At 47.6% G+C, this 12,601-nt stretch overlaps 2 protein-coding genes across 9 annotated transcripts in view; one reads left to right on the forward strand and one right to left on the reverse strand.

Moving 5' to 3' along the window:
* Positions 1–962: 962 nt before the first annotated feature.
* On the forward strand, positions 963–7,526 carry CEBPG (CCAAT enhancer binding protein gamma). Of its 3 annotated transcripts, none has more exons than XM_032701591.1 (2): positions 963–1,050; positions 5,490–7,526. In XM_032701591.1, the coding sequence occupies exon 2, from the start codon at positions 5,600–5,602 to the stop codon at positions 6,050–6,052; it is 453 nt and encodes a 150-aa protein (XP_032557482.1). In that variant the 5' UTR covers positions 963–1,050; positions 5,490–5,599; the 3' UTR covers positions 6,053–7,526. The 3 variants fall into 3 exon arrangements, with proteins under 3 accessions (XP_032557482.1, XP_032557486.1, XP_032557483.1); XM_032701595.1 differs by lacking the exon at positions 963–1,050 and adding an exon at positions 1,480–1,693; XM_032701592.1 differs by lacking the exon at positions 963–1,050 and adding an exon at positions 2,272–4,599.
* Positions 7,527–10,987: 3,461 nt separating this feature from the next.
* The window catches only part of PEPD (peptidase D), a 143,109-nt gene continuing 141,495 nt past the window's right edge, over positions 10,988–12,601 (reverse strand). For 4 of the 6 annotated variants that reach the window (XM_032701586.1, XM_032701585.1, XM_032701587.1 and 1 more), the window contains one exon: positions 10,991–11,662. In XM_032701586.1, the coding sequence (XP_032557477.1) occupies positions 11,513–11,662 (150 nt within the window). In that variant the 3' untranslated portion in view covers positions 10,991–11,512. Of the gene's footprint in view, positions 11,663–12,601 lie in introns of all 6 variants that reach the window. The other 2 variants (XM_032701583.1, XM_032701584.1) reach the window with 1 other exon arrangement.

Consider the following 12,601-nt stretch of genomic DNA (forward strand, 5'->3'; position numbering starts at 1 on the left):
AGGCAGAACTAAGGTGATGTAAACCAAAGTGTCTGGAAAATACTAAGGGCAGAAAGAATTCTTCTCCACAAAAGGTGATGTATTTTACAATAGCAAACATACCAGTGAAATGGTGCATGATCTTATGATATTTAGGTCTATGATCCAGATATCTCCAAATCTGCCAGCAATTAGAGGGGTAATAGTAAGTTTGAAAATGAAAATTAACCAACAATCTATGAAATTTAGAAATTTGCCATGATTTCTGTTGTCAAGAGAACTGTTGAATTTTACTTGGTGTCTCTGGTATTGCTTTCTCTGTATCTCACGACATCCCAGAGGGGCAAACCACACGGCAGCTAGATCGAGATGGGAACACACCACCAGGTGCTAATTAACAGCCCGGGAGCAATTAGGAGATGCCAATCAGCGCAGCAACACAACACCACCTACTTCGATGCCCGTGGGCACCGGCCCATCCCGTGCCGGGCACTCCCCGTGGGGCCCGGCCCCGGGGACACGGAGCCCGGTGCGGGCTCCTCGGGCTCGGCCGAACGGGGGGGACGGACACCAGTGCGTCCTGCTCCACCGCGGGGACACCGACCCCACAGCGGGGCCTCGGCACCGCCCGGGCCCCGGCTCAGCTCGGCCCGGCTCAGCTCGGCTCAGCAGAGCCCAGCTCGGCGCGGTCCAGCTTAGCACAGGACTGGACGGCACGGCCCAGCTCAGCTCAGCTCATCACAGCCCGGCCTAGGTCAGCTCGGCTCGGCACAGCCCGGTTTGGCTCAGCTCGGCCCGGCACAGCCCGGTTTGGCTCAGCTCGGCCCGGTACAGCCCGGTTTAGCTCAGCCCGGCTCAGCTCATCACAGCTCAGCCCGGGCCGCCCTCAGTGCCCCCCTCGGCCCCCGCGCGCGGCCCCGCCCCTGATTGGCCGTCCTGTCAGCCAATGGCAGCGGCGGTTGCATCACCCGGCGGGGCGGGGCGGGGCGGGGCGCGCGCGGTGTCGCAATCGCCGCTCGCGCACGGACCGAGCGCGGCCCGGCCCGGCCCCTCCCGCCGCTCGCGGCCCAGGTAAGAGCGGGGGGGACGCGGGGCCGCCCCCGGGCCCCTCACACACCCCTCACACACACCCCCTCACAGCCCGCGCGCCGCCGGGCCCCGCTCCGCACCGCGCCCCGCGAGCCGCCGGCCGGCCCCGCTCCCCTCCCCGCCCGGCCCGGCCCGTCCCCTCCCCCGGTGAAGTCACGGCTTGGCAGCCCCGCCGGGCAGCCCCGCGCGGGCGGGGGAGGAGCAGCGGCGCGGCCCCGGCGGGGCGGGCGGGGCGGCGGCGCCGCCGGGGAGGGCCGGGCCGGGCCGGGCCGGGCGGGGGGTCGCGGTTCGGGTCCGGGGGCGCGCTCGGGGGCACTGGCGGGAGCGCGCCCGGTCGGGCCTGGGGGTGCCCAGCGCGGGGTGCGGGGTCTTGACGGATGTTTGGGGTTCCCCGCGGAACCCGGCGGGTTTTTTACAGCCCCGGCCGCGAGTTTCCAAACAGACCCTCGACGTCCGGTAGGAACGGCAGGCGCGGCGCGGTGACAGCGCCGGGCACGGCCGCCCCGGGAGGTGTAAACACCGATAGTGTGCAGAACTTTCTGATTCAAGGAATTGGTTCGTCGTTAGGGATCGCTGTGTCGTTTTAATTCGAATGACGGAGTCTTTCAGTCCCTCCTCTGCTGGGGTGGGTTGTGATTCTGGTCACATTAAAATACACGTTTCAGGTGTTCCGAGCACGGTCTGTTAAGGATGTTGGGAGTGCGTTTTTCTTGGAACGTGTCTATTAAAAATGCAGATTCTGAGGTAAATGCAGGATGTTGTCAACTATAGCAAGAGATGGCGGGTTTGGGCTACCTAGACTCAAAAAAGTTGTTGCCCAGCCCTCGGTACACGAGGGTGAGCCTCATCTCCAGCAAACATGCCCGGGACAGTGAACCACACAGGAGTGGGCCCTCCCACTGCTCAGCAAATGTGTGCCTGGAGCTTTGTGCCCCTGTCCTTTGTACAGGGTTAGTGGAATTTAGAGTCAGCTCCCACTAGGATATTCCTGCTGAAGAGAAGGGAGGGTACCTATTGCCGTTCAGGTTGGGACCGATTTTGCATTAGACAAGACAGCTCTAAGTGAATCCGTGCAATAAAGTCATCCTAATGATCAGAATCAGCACAGTCCTATTGCAGAAAAGGAGCAGAGAGAAGCATTTAGTATTTCTTGCTGCCAAGTGAAAAAAACCCAAACTGATTTAATTAACAGAACACTTCTTTTGTTTTGTTTTGTTTTGTGTTTTTTCCAAAACAAACATTTGGAAGTTTCATTTATTTTTTTTTGTGTGTGAAAGCAAAGATAATAAAGGCCTTCATTTGCTGGGGAGTCTGTGGTCCCTGAGGAGCTGTGTCAGACAGTAAGAAACATCTTTCTGTCTGAGGAGACACCTTTGAGTTACCAGCTATTATGCTGTAGTGGGTGGCCAGCTAGTGTCCTGGGTGGCCAGTTGGTGGCCCAAGGAGAGAACCAGGCAGTTCTAACTGGCCACTGGAAACACTACCATGTGCTGGGTGGAACCAGCCTAGGGCTGTTGCTGAGCTGAAGCTAATGAGCAGCTTTATGGGAACAAGATGCTTGGAAACTGGGCTGGCTCTCCAAGGAGCTGCCTCCTGCTGTGTTGGGGCTGTCACCCACTCACCTCCTCCTGCTGTGCTGGGCTGTCACCCACTCACCTCCTCCTGCTGTGCTGGGCTGTCACCCACTCACCTCCTCCTGCTGTGCTGGGCTGTCACCCACTCACGGGACACCAACCTGTGTGGGGAGGAGTGGAGCAGCTGCCTTTGTGTCACACGGGGTCCAAGAAATTAGAGACCTACCTGCCTCCCCACCTTCTTGGCCTCTCCCAATTACCATGTCCTTTACCTCACCCTTCTTGAGAGTCCCCTCTGTACATCTCATACCTGCTGCCTTTAAATCTCCTCGCAGTGTTTGCTGAAGGATGCCCCATAGCACCTGTCACTGTCCAGGGTATCATCCTGACAACTGCTAAGAGGCATCCAGCGTCCAAATAATTAGGGGGAAAAACTAGTTTCAAGCCTCAACTATTAGCACTGCTGTGAATCTGTGATGCAGTACAGTTAGTGCTACGTGCTTTGCATATTCATTGGAGCAGGAATCCAGGTGTCATCCCTCCCAGGTGATCATGCCAGAAAATAGCACATCTCACTTAAGAAATAGTTATTTAATACAAAACAGATCAGTTGCAGTGGGAAAGAATTGAGGGAGATCTGTTCTAGCAGGGCTAGAATGCTTGCTTGAGAGGTGTGACACTGATTTATCTTGTGTGCTCGTATCCATGTACTGCCCAGCTAAAACACTCCATTAAAATTTGGTTTAATGGAACAAATAATTTGTCCATTGAATCACAGGGAAATTTGATAGAGATCAGCAGGGGATGTTAAAACAATATTAAATAGTTTCAACAGCATACAGAGAAGTAGCACATGGAACCTGGTGATGTGAAGAAACTTGTTACATGTCAGGTGGGGTGCCCTTGGGGGCAAGAGTCACCCCTTCCTTCATAGTATCTCATGAAAAACAAAAAGCAGATCATGAAAATGGTGTGGGTTACTTAACTGGACTGTCCAGGTGAACTTAGCAAGCACTGTAATGTGTTGAAACAGAGGGGACAAGAGGGCATTCTGTCTGACTCTGAAAAGGTGCCAAAAATCTAGTCAGAGGGAACCTAAGAGAGCTGCATACTGTTTGAGGGCTGCAGAAATTCAGTACTGTAAAATAAAGTGCAGACAGGAGGAGGATACGCTTACAGCTTGACTAAAAACGTCTGTGCAATTACACCTGCACAGCTGCTACAACTGGCCCTGCCAGTCTGCTGTTTGGGCACAGTAACATCTTGTTAGCTGTGCATTCAGTTCAACTGCTGAACCAAAGTGCTTATTCAGTCAGAGTCTGAGACTGAAACGGGGTTTGTAGAAGTTGCTTAAAGAGTTGAAATCGGGACAATACTAAATTCAAAGGTTTTGGGTGATACGTATCTAGATTCAGCTATACAGATGTCAGAAAGAGTTGATGGCCTCTTTCTGCCCTGCAATAGGAAAATGAAAAGATTTCTTGACAGGAGGGACGTGGGTGTACTCATACATCTTAACAAGTGAGAAGACTTCTGGGTGACAGAGAATGTTAATTTTGAGTAACATTTAAGCCAATCTTACAGGGCTTTTCCATGAATGTTACTGAACCACATTCTGGAGCTGCATCTCATTCTGGCTCCTTCATCATGGGAGAAAATACACAGTTAAAGTACACAGTTGAATTTTAACCTGTTTGTTTAACCTCGTTTGACTGGTCACCGAGTACTTTTCACTGGAGCCATAGGCAGGTGTTTCAGGAGCTTAGGACCATCCTGTCACCCTTCCCTCTTCTCTCCCAGTCCTTGAAGAAGTCATCTCGTGAGATGGGAAGAGAAGGGGACGAGCTGTTACAGCCTTGCCAGGGCCATGTCCCTGCAGCAGCTGTGGTGGAGTCCTCCTTGTGCCACCAGTAGGGCCAGGAGCAGGCTGACACAGCAGTGGAAGGACGTGAGTCAGGTGAGAGGATGTCTTGCTCATGCAGCCAGTTTGTCTGCTGGAGAGTGGACAATGACCAGTGCACAGGCTACAGCAGGGAACCATATTTGGTGGACGAGTCAGCTGTGGCTGCTCTCTTTTCATGGGTGGCAGCAGTGCCCTGTCTTTGTGTGGTGATTCTCACATTGCCATCACCCTGTTCCTGTCCCACCTGCTCGATACACAGTTACAGGATTACCTTTGCTTGTGGTTGAACGTCACCCAGAGCCAGGCTTTGCAACACACTACCTTTTTCCATAGATTTACTTTTCCACTCAATACTAGTAGACCTTAAACAGTCATCAGTTTGAACATCATCTTCAAAAGCAAGTGCTGTAAGACAGTTCAGGAAAGGTGGACAGGCTGAGCACCCTCGCTCCAGAGAACAGAGACCAAGGAGGACTTTGGGTGGGGATACGTCCAGAGGAACGGTCCGAAGAGGACAAGGATCAAGTACCCTGTTGGTCAAGAGTCAGGCTGTTAATAGGTTTAAGCCACAGAAGGAAAACTCCAGTCTGAAAACTAAGAAAATTATATAACTGGAGGAAAAGTTAGACAGTGGAACATGTTGCCAAGACAGAGGTTGTGAAACTGGAGATATTTGAGGCTAGGCTAGACACCCATCCATCAGGGATGGCTTTGGAATAACAGAGAACAATTCAAACAGCTTGACTAGATGACCCAGTAATAGTCCCTTCCAATCCAAATACGTTTGAGAGGCTTCAGAAATGTAGTTGGCAGCTTGTCCACTTGCAGCACTGTTGTGATGTGTCACTGCCAGATACACATCACTGGCTTTAGCATGAGGTACCGATGGTACAAGATAGTAGCTGAAGCCAGCACCTTTAATAGCATTTGTTTTTCCATACTAGGTTCATCTTGCCTTTAATCCATGTGAAGATCTGTTGGAAATACCTTCAAGAAGCACAAGAGTTTTCAGTCTCCTAATAAATCCTGTTGTGTCCAAGAACAGCCTGTCCAAATGAGCAAGACATCCCAACAGAACACCACTACAGATGCGAACGGCGTAAGTGTGATTCACACCCCAGCACACACCAGTGGTTTGCAGCAGGTTCCCCAGCTGGTGCCAGTTAGTCCTGGTGGTGGAGGCAAAGCTGTGCCTCCCAGCAAACAGGGAAAGAAAAATTCCTTTGTGGATAGAAACAGTGATGAGTATCGTCAGCGCAGAGAGCGAAACAACATGGCAGTGAAAAAGAGCCGGTTAAAAAGCAAGCAGAAAGCACAAGACACACTGCAGAGGGTCAACCAGCTCAAAGAAGAAAATGAACGTTTAGAGGCAAAAATTAAGCTCCTGACCAAGGAGCTGAGTGTACTGAAAGACTTGTTCCTCGAGCACGCACACAATTTTGCAGACAATGTGCAACCCGTTGGCACTGAAACCACCACAACAAACCCAGAGAGCAGTGGACAGTAGACACGGCAACCTTGGGAAACGAACTCCTGAGGTGCAGCAACCAAGCAAAAACTGTTCCTTTAACCATTGTTTTGTGGAGATTTTTCTTCTTCTTGATTTAACACTGAAGATTTGTAACAATTAAACCAGAAACTGGTTAGGGTATTTGCTTTAAATATTTTTCTCCTCAAGGATTTACGCAGGTCTGAATTCATAGCCAACCAGGGGCGTCGTATTAAGGAGATAACATTTTCACAGAAATGTTTGCTTACCATCTTAAGAGTTTGCATAATGGGAGGAATCCAGAAGGATGGCTCACTGTAGTATCAGAAACTCATCATTGGATAAAATGTCCTTTAAATGCCTGTTAGTGTATTTAAGCACTTAGTTTTCTCCATGACATACTGCAAAGTGCAAAGGCCGTGGAGGGTGTTTGCTTTCCCATGTGGTGGATACTTTAAATCTGTAGAGCAAGTCCTATAAGGCACCATGTGGGTCCTTCCTGCCCAGTTAGTGGGGAGGGTGTAGTAGTAGTGAGCTGGGATGCTTACTGATGTTTTCTAGAGAAATAACAATATACTACGATGATATGTACAGGCAGTTGGCTTCCAAACGCTCCTGAGTCTGAAGCATCACATGCAAGAGGCAAAGCAGCACACTGACAAAGCCTTTTAGTTAAGCTTGTGTTCACATTGTTCACATAGTGACTGGGGCCTTAGAAGAACAAGAGTTTGTTTTCAGAAAATGTCAAAATGCTACCAAAAAACTGCACCCTGCAAAATTTCATTCTTGCTGGGGTGGAGGTTTCGGGGAGAACGAAATGTGCAGCCTGGCCAAGCAGCATCTGTTCAGCCAGAATGTATGGATCACTGCTTAATCTTACAGAAATTCATCATGATTTAAACCTAAATGGCCCTAGTATGACTAACTGATTCAGTGGAATTTCTACAGCCATCATACAGTTGTGTGAAGGAATATCTTCAGTCTTGTTTTATTTTCATAAAGGTTTTTCTATAGCAACTTTTTTATTGCTACTGCTAAGTCTTTGCTATGATCCATAATGCAGTGGTATGTGCTATACTGAGGATTTAAACAAAGTAAAGCAGGAACTTTGATGTAACTTTAATTTATTTTCATTTCTAAATATTTCATTGATGGTATGGTTGTTTTACATTTAACCTGTGTGTCTCGTGAGTAGATTACCACACTGTCTTAATTTCCCTCTTGCACTACCTTTTTCCATAGATTATTTTGTAGGATGCTTGTTTGCTTTGTACTTAGGAAAAAACTTGGATGTTATCTCTATGAAGATGCTGTTAGAAAATGAAACCTTGAAAAGTTCTTTTTGAATTTAAACTTTTAATACATGTGGAAAACTTAAAGATTGGTTTGGATTATGATAGTCTTTTTACAAAGATATGTTTTTTTCATTCTAGCTGCAGCTTAAGTTGGTAGGGTTGAAGTACCAGAAGCTAATAAAAACCTTTTGCTTCTAGTGCTGGCCTCATTTTTCCTTTTCTATTTCCCTCAAGTGCAGAGTTGCTCACCTCACACAGAAAATCAGTGCAACAGTCTCTGTTCCTGTCTTGCACTCCGGTTCCTGCTCCATGGAAACAATCAGAAACTCATTACAGTTTTGTCTGAATGTCTGATTTAACAAAAAAGAAAAAAAAAGAAGAAATTTAAGACTGAAAATGTGCTGCAATTAAAAGGGAGGGGGAGGAACAGAACATCAAAAGCTACAAGGAAGATGATGATCTGAAAGCATCTGCTTTGTTAACTGTGCACCTCCTCTGGTAGAAAGGCCAGAGCTGGTCTCCCCTGGTTGTCTGCTCTGTGAATTGGGACTGTGTGGCCCTGTTGTCCTGAAGTTGGTTTGCCAGGCCAGTGTGGGGTCCTCCCCTAATAGTCAAAACTCCACATCTCTCAGATTTGGTTCAGATTTTGGTGAAAAGGATTTCTTAGATCTCTTTTGAGTGGGAGTAATACTCTTTCTGGACAGAGACTTCTCCACCTGTTACTCCTGAGAGCTCTGATTCCACTTCCTTCTTGTTTAAAACCAAACCACAGAGTTATGAAAAGTCATTTGTTTGCAAAATGCCATTTCTGGCTCAGCAGCCTCTGCTCTAGCTTTGTTTGCCGATGTCGTGGTTTAAACCCAGCTGGAAATTAAGCCCCACGCTCCCCCCCCTCAGGTGAGAGACAAAAGGCTCTCCCAGGTTGGGATAACAATTTACTGGAAACAGCAATGAGATAAGAAAAGGAGCAGTCCCAGCAACACCAGTCAGGACAGCAGTGTCAAACAGAGGGTGGTACCAGCCAGAGGCTCACGGTGTCCAACCCAACAGCAGTTTATTACTCTGAGCCAAAACAGCTCCAAGGAGCAAATGCACTTTGCCCCAAGGTGCAGTGACAGCAAAGGGCCTCAGTCTCACCCCTCTGCTGCAAGGCACAGAACACCCACACCCAGGGGACTTGCACAGTTCTCTCTTCCTAAAGAAATAAATACATCTACACAAGAAAATTTCAGCGTGGACCTATAAAAGTTAAGGTTTTCCTCCTGACACATTGTTTTTAACTACAGTCTGTGACAGAATACAGTGCCTGTCACTACAGGAACGGGTGTTACAGCACCAAGAAACCTTATTCCCATTTTCTCACTGTGCCACTATGGGAAGGGGTCTGCTCTAGCCCCCACGAGCACTGGGAGCTCTACCCCTTTAACTACACCCTGTAGCTGCAGCAGTGTAACTCATGGCAGGTAAGTCCAGATGTGCCCAACCTCACCGAGCTGAAGCAATCTGCTGAACCCATTTACATGTATCAGTTCAGAAGTGCTGAGACCTTTATAACAAACTTGCTGAGCATAACACCCTTTCTGTTATTTTGGTGCCACTCAAGTCTTGTTTGCACCAAGGGAGAAGGCATCTGGGAAAACATGATAGTGACAGCATAAAATATCATAACACTGTAAAAAAAATTTTGCCATAACTAGTATTTTCACCCCACTAATACATTTAAAATGTTATTAAATATCACTTTGCCTTTTTTGGTAACGGTTTATTCCCTCCCCCCCCTTTTAATTTAGAAAAAACGTCTAATTCACTTTTTGCTGTAGTGGATAAAAATTACCATAATTACAGAAGGCCTTCTGGAAGGAAGGATGAAATTTATATCCACCAAGTTCGTGGGCCTGATTATGAAGGAAAATGGAGAGGGTGCACCATCCCAGAGCGAAACACATCCACATCTCGTGCAGGCAGAACTCAGGAGCTGGTTACTGAGCCAGTGCTGCCCCCGGCCCGGGGCTGGGTCTGTGTGCTGGAACATGTGGAGGCAGAACCGGTTCTGGCTCTGCAGCTCCCCGGGTTGTTCGACCTGTTCTGCAGCAGCAGAGCCCGGCGTCTGCCAAGATTAATCACAGGCAGGGAAAGGCCTGTTAACTAGACTGGGGTTATGGCTCAGTTGAAACAATTCCAAAGCTCCCTTTTTTTGAAAATCTGTGAAGTGTTACTATAAAATAGTAACTGCTCTTGAAGCCAAGCAAGAGCAGGTTTCGGAATGCCCAAAGCAGTGAGCCATCCCTGGGTGTGTTCAGAGCATGGTTGTGGAGGGAAGGAGGCCGAGCCCATGAGCACTGTCTTGCACTGAAGAAAACTGAGTTTTAGGGCAATGCCAGAGCAATGCCAGTGCAGTCTCTGTGGTCTCGTACCTGCAAAGCTACCAAAGCAAAGCCTGATGTCCTCTGTGTAGGTGCTACATTTCAATTCAAGAATTCCTGCACTTACCTCCTACAAATCAATGCCAAGAAACCTCTAAAAAATGTAAGTAGGCTTATTTGTTAGCTGAGTGACACTAAACATAAGGAGTGAAGTCCTCTGGCTTATTTCACAATATGTTTCTTTGGTCTCCAACACACAGTTTCCTATTCAGCAATGGGTCACCAAGGTGTTACAAATAAAGAGCAGGTTCTTGTCACACAGATCAACCCAATTAGCAAAAAGAGCTCTCTGTAGAACAACACATTTGACAATTTTAAAGCAAATTATTTCAGACCTAAATTCAGTCTGGGGTGGGGGGAGCCACAAAGGCAGCAACACAGTAGTTTCTGACACCATCCAAGCTTTGTGCACCCCATGTGAGACAGGCACATGCAGGCACCCAGAAGCTCATGGTTGGTCCCATCACCCAGGTGCCAGTTCCTTGGAGTGAGCAGCAGAACTGAGATGTCCCACCCAGATGCTGAGATGATCAAGGGAGCTGATCCCTTCAGTGGGAAAATCCTCGTCTGGCAAATGGTAACACCCAGAAAGGCCCTGACACTGCTGTGGCTTCAGTTCCCTCCTGACATGGCAGAGGGATGTTCTGAAGTGGCTTTGCAGTCAAACTGTGCCTTGAAAACTGAGCAGGAGTTTCTCAAAAAGTAAGATTAGTTTTATGTAGTTACAGCAACTACATTTTATGATGCAAGAAATGTATTTGTTCTCCTGCAGGTTGATGAGTACCTACAATAAAGAAAGGCGTAATTTAAAGTAATTTAAATCTTGCATGAATGGAAAATAATTTTGATCACTATTAATATGTTTGTAATGTATCCAAATAAAATTTATATTATTTAATTCTGAACCAGCTAACACTGAACAGTTAAAAATAACTCTATCATGCTGCACAGCATATGCTGCTGAATGACCCTGAGCCCTGCAGCAAAGATATTCCCTTCTTGCAATTTCTAAGGGTCATGAACACCACAGCAATCTATGTTTTCAAGAAACAAATAAATGGACAAATCTAATAAGCATAGGGCTCTGTGTGAAGGATCAGTACACCCATGACCCAGAGCAGAAAACTCTGGCTAGTGAAGGGTCAAAGTTTGCAGAGCACAAATTGGTAGTAGGGTCAGATAAAGAAGCAGGAACTGGAGCAGAAGAGCATAATCATCACAAAGTTGTCAACATAAATGATGCCAAAGTGAATTTTAATAAAAGTTTGATTCTGTTTACTCCATGGATACCGAAATAAGATCTGTAAGAAAAACAGTGCCATTATGTTCACTGAGACCAACTGATTTTTTCTTCTGGTTTTCACAGTGCTTGTGATGAAATTTAAAAAAGTGTTACAATTGCTGACAGCTTTCAGATAATCCATTTGGTATTTTAGAGTCCCAATCATCAAAATTCAGATTTAATTGCAAGAAATGTCTGAGCTGAGATCTGACAGAAGTATAAGTCCCACTGATAATGCAGTAGGGTTATTTAGGTGGCACTTGGTCATGTGAACTGCTGATTGCAAGCAGCAGCAGTGGAGTTACCTGGTATCAAGTGCTGAAGCCTTCTACCTTCGTTTTTAGTGAATGAATTATTGCAGGTAATTGCCTGCCTGCCTCTCTTGCTATTAAGAATTGGATTCACTTTATTTTATATGCTGCAGCATTGAATCAGAATGATGACTGATTATTTGAGGCAGTAAGTGCCATCCTGGAGTTTACTGCTTTTGGCTGGAGAGGCAGTCAAACGACTTGGCACTGCCTTGGCCTTCTGCCATGAAAGCCTCTATTTCCTCCACAGTCCGTGGGACACACGTGAGCAGCTCCATTCCCGTGGCTGTCACCGCGATGTCGTCCTCGATCCGGACCTGCCACAGAGAACACACGGTTACCGGGGCGTTCCAGCTGGGAGGAGAGGCACAGCAGGCAGCAGGAGCACAAGGGGTGCCCAGGCTGAGCAATGCACTGCAGGCACTGGAACTGCCTGGCACCACCAGCACCGTGGCACAGAGCTCTGCAGGCTCCAGCACTGCCACCCTCCTGGGGCCACACAGGCTCGGTGGTGACCCCTCAGGTGTCTCGGGTGGTGCCTCTGCTGTGTTGGGCACAGCAGGGACAGGCTGAGAGAGATGCTGCAACGTGGGGCCAATAAATCTCAACCCCCTGACATCAGGAGCAGTAAAAGGAACATTCTCCCCTGCATTTGCCTCCAGCCTTGCTAGCACATGGCTTGCTAGGGACAGTGCCTCCTGATGCCCACGGTGCCTGTTCTCAAAGCTGTCCTGTTCTGCACTGCAGGGAGCTTTTCTCTTTGCACTTAAACATTTCTCTAAACACAATAAACTTTCAAAGGAGGAACTGCAACATGAAATAGCTTGTAGCTGATATTCCAAACATTGAATTTTGAGCCAATGAGAAAGTCCTAAGCAGGTCAGACATTCCTTTTAAAATACAACCACTACATTTCAAATCATGGAAGGAAAAAGCAGATCCTCTCAGTTTCCCAGCTCTTGTTCTTGTTCTGAAAAGCATGCTCCATTTCTGTTTGACTCTAATCTCTTCTTACCAGTAAATGTGCCTACACAGTCATTCCCGTTATCTTATCAGAAAAATGTTGCTAAGTCTCTAAGCTGCAATAAAAGCAATTTTAGTAAGGTGTAAATCCAAGAGAACACAAACCCTGGGTACTCCCACCTTACAGTTGCTTTAATTGTTTCTGACCTCTTGACATTTTCAACTAAAAATAAAGCTGGTTAACATTTGTACTTCTGGATTGCAAAATAATCCATTTGTTCAAACAAAGTGAG

This window comes from Chiroxiphia lanceolata, chromosome 13, assembly GCF_009829145.1.
Source record: "Chiroxiphia lanceolata isolate bChiLan1 chromosome 13, bChiLan1.pri, whole genome shotgun sequence".
NCBI classification, from domain to species: Eukaryota; Metazoa; Chordata; class Aves; order Passeriformes; family Pipridae; genus Chiroxiphia; species Chiroxiphia lanceolata.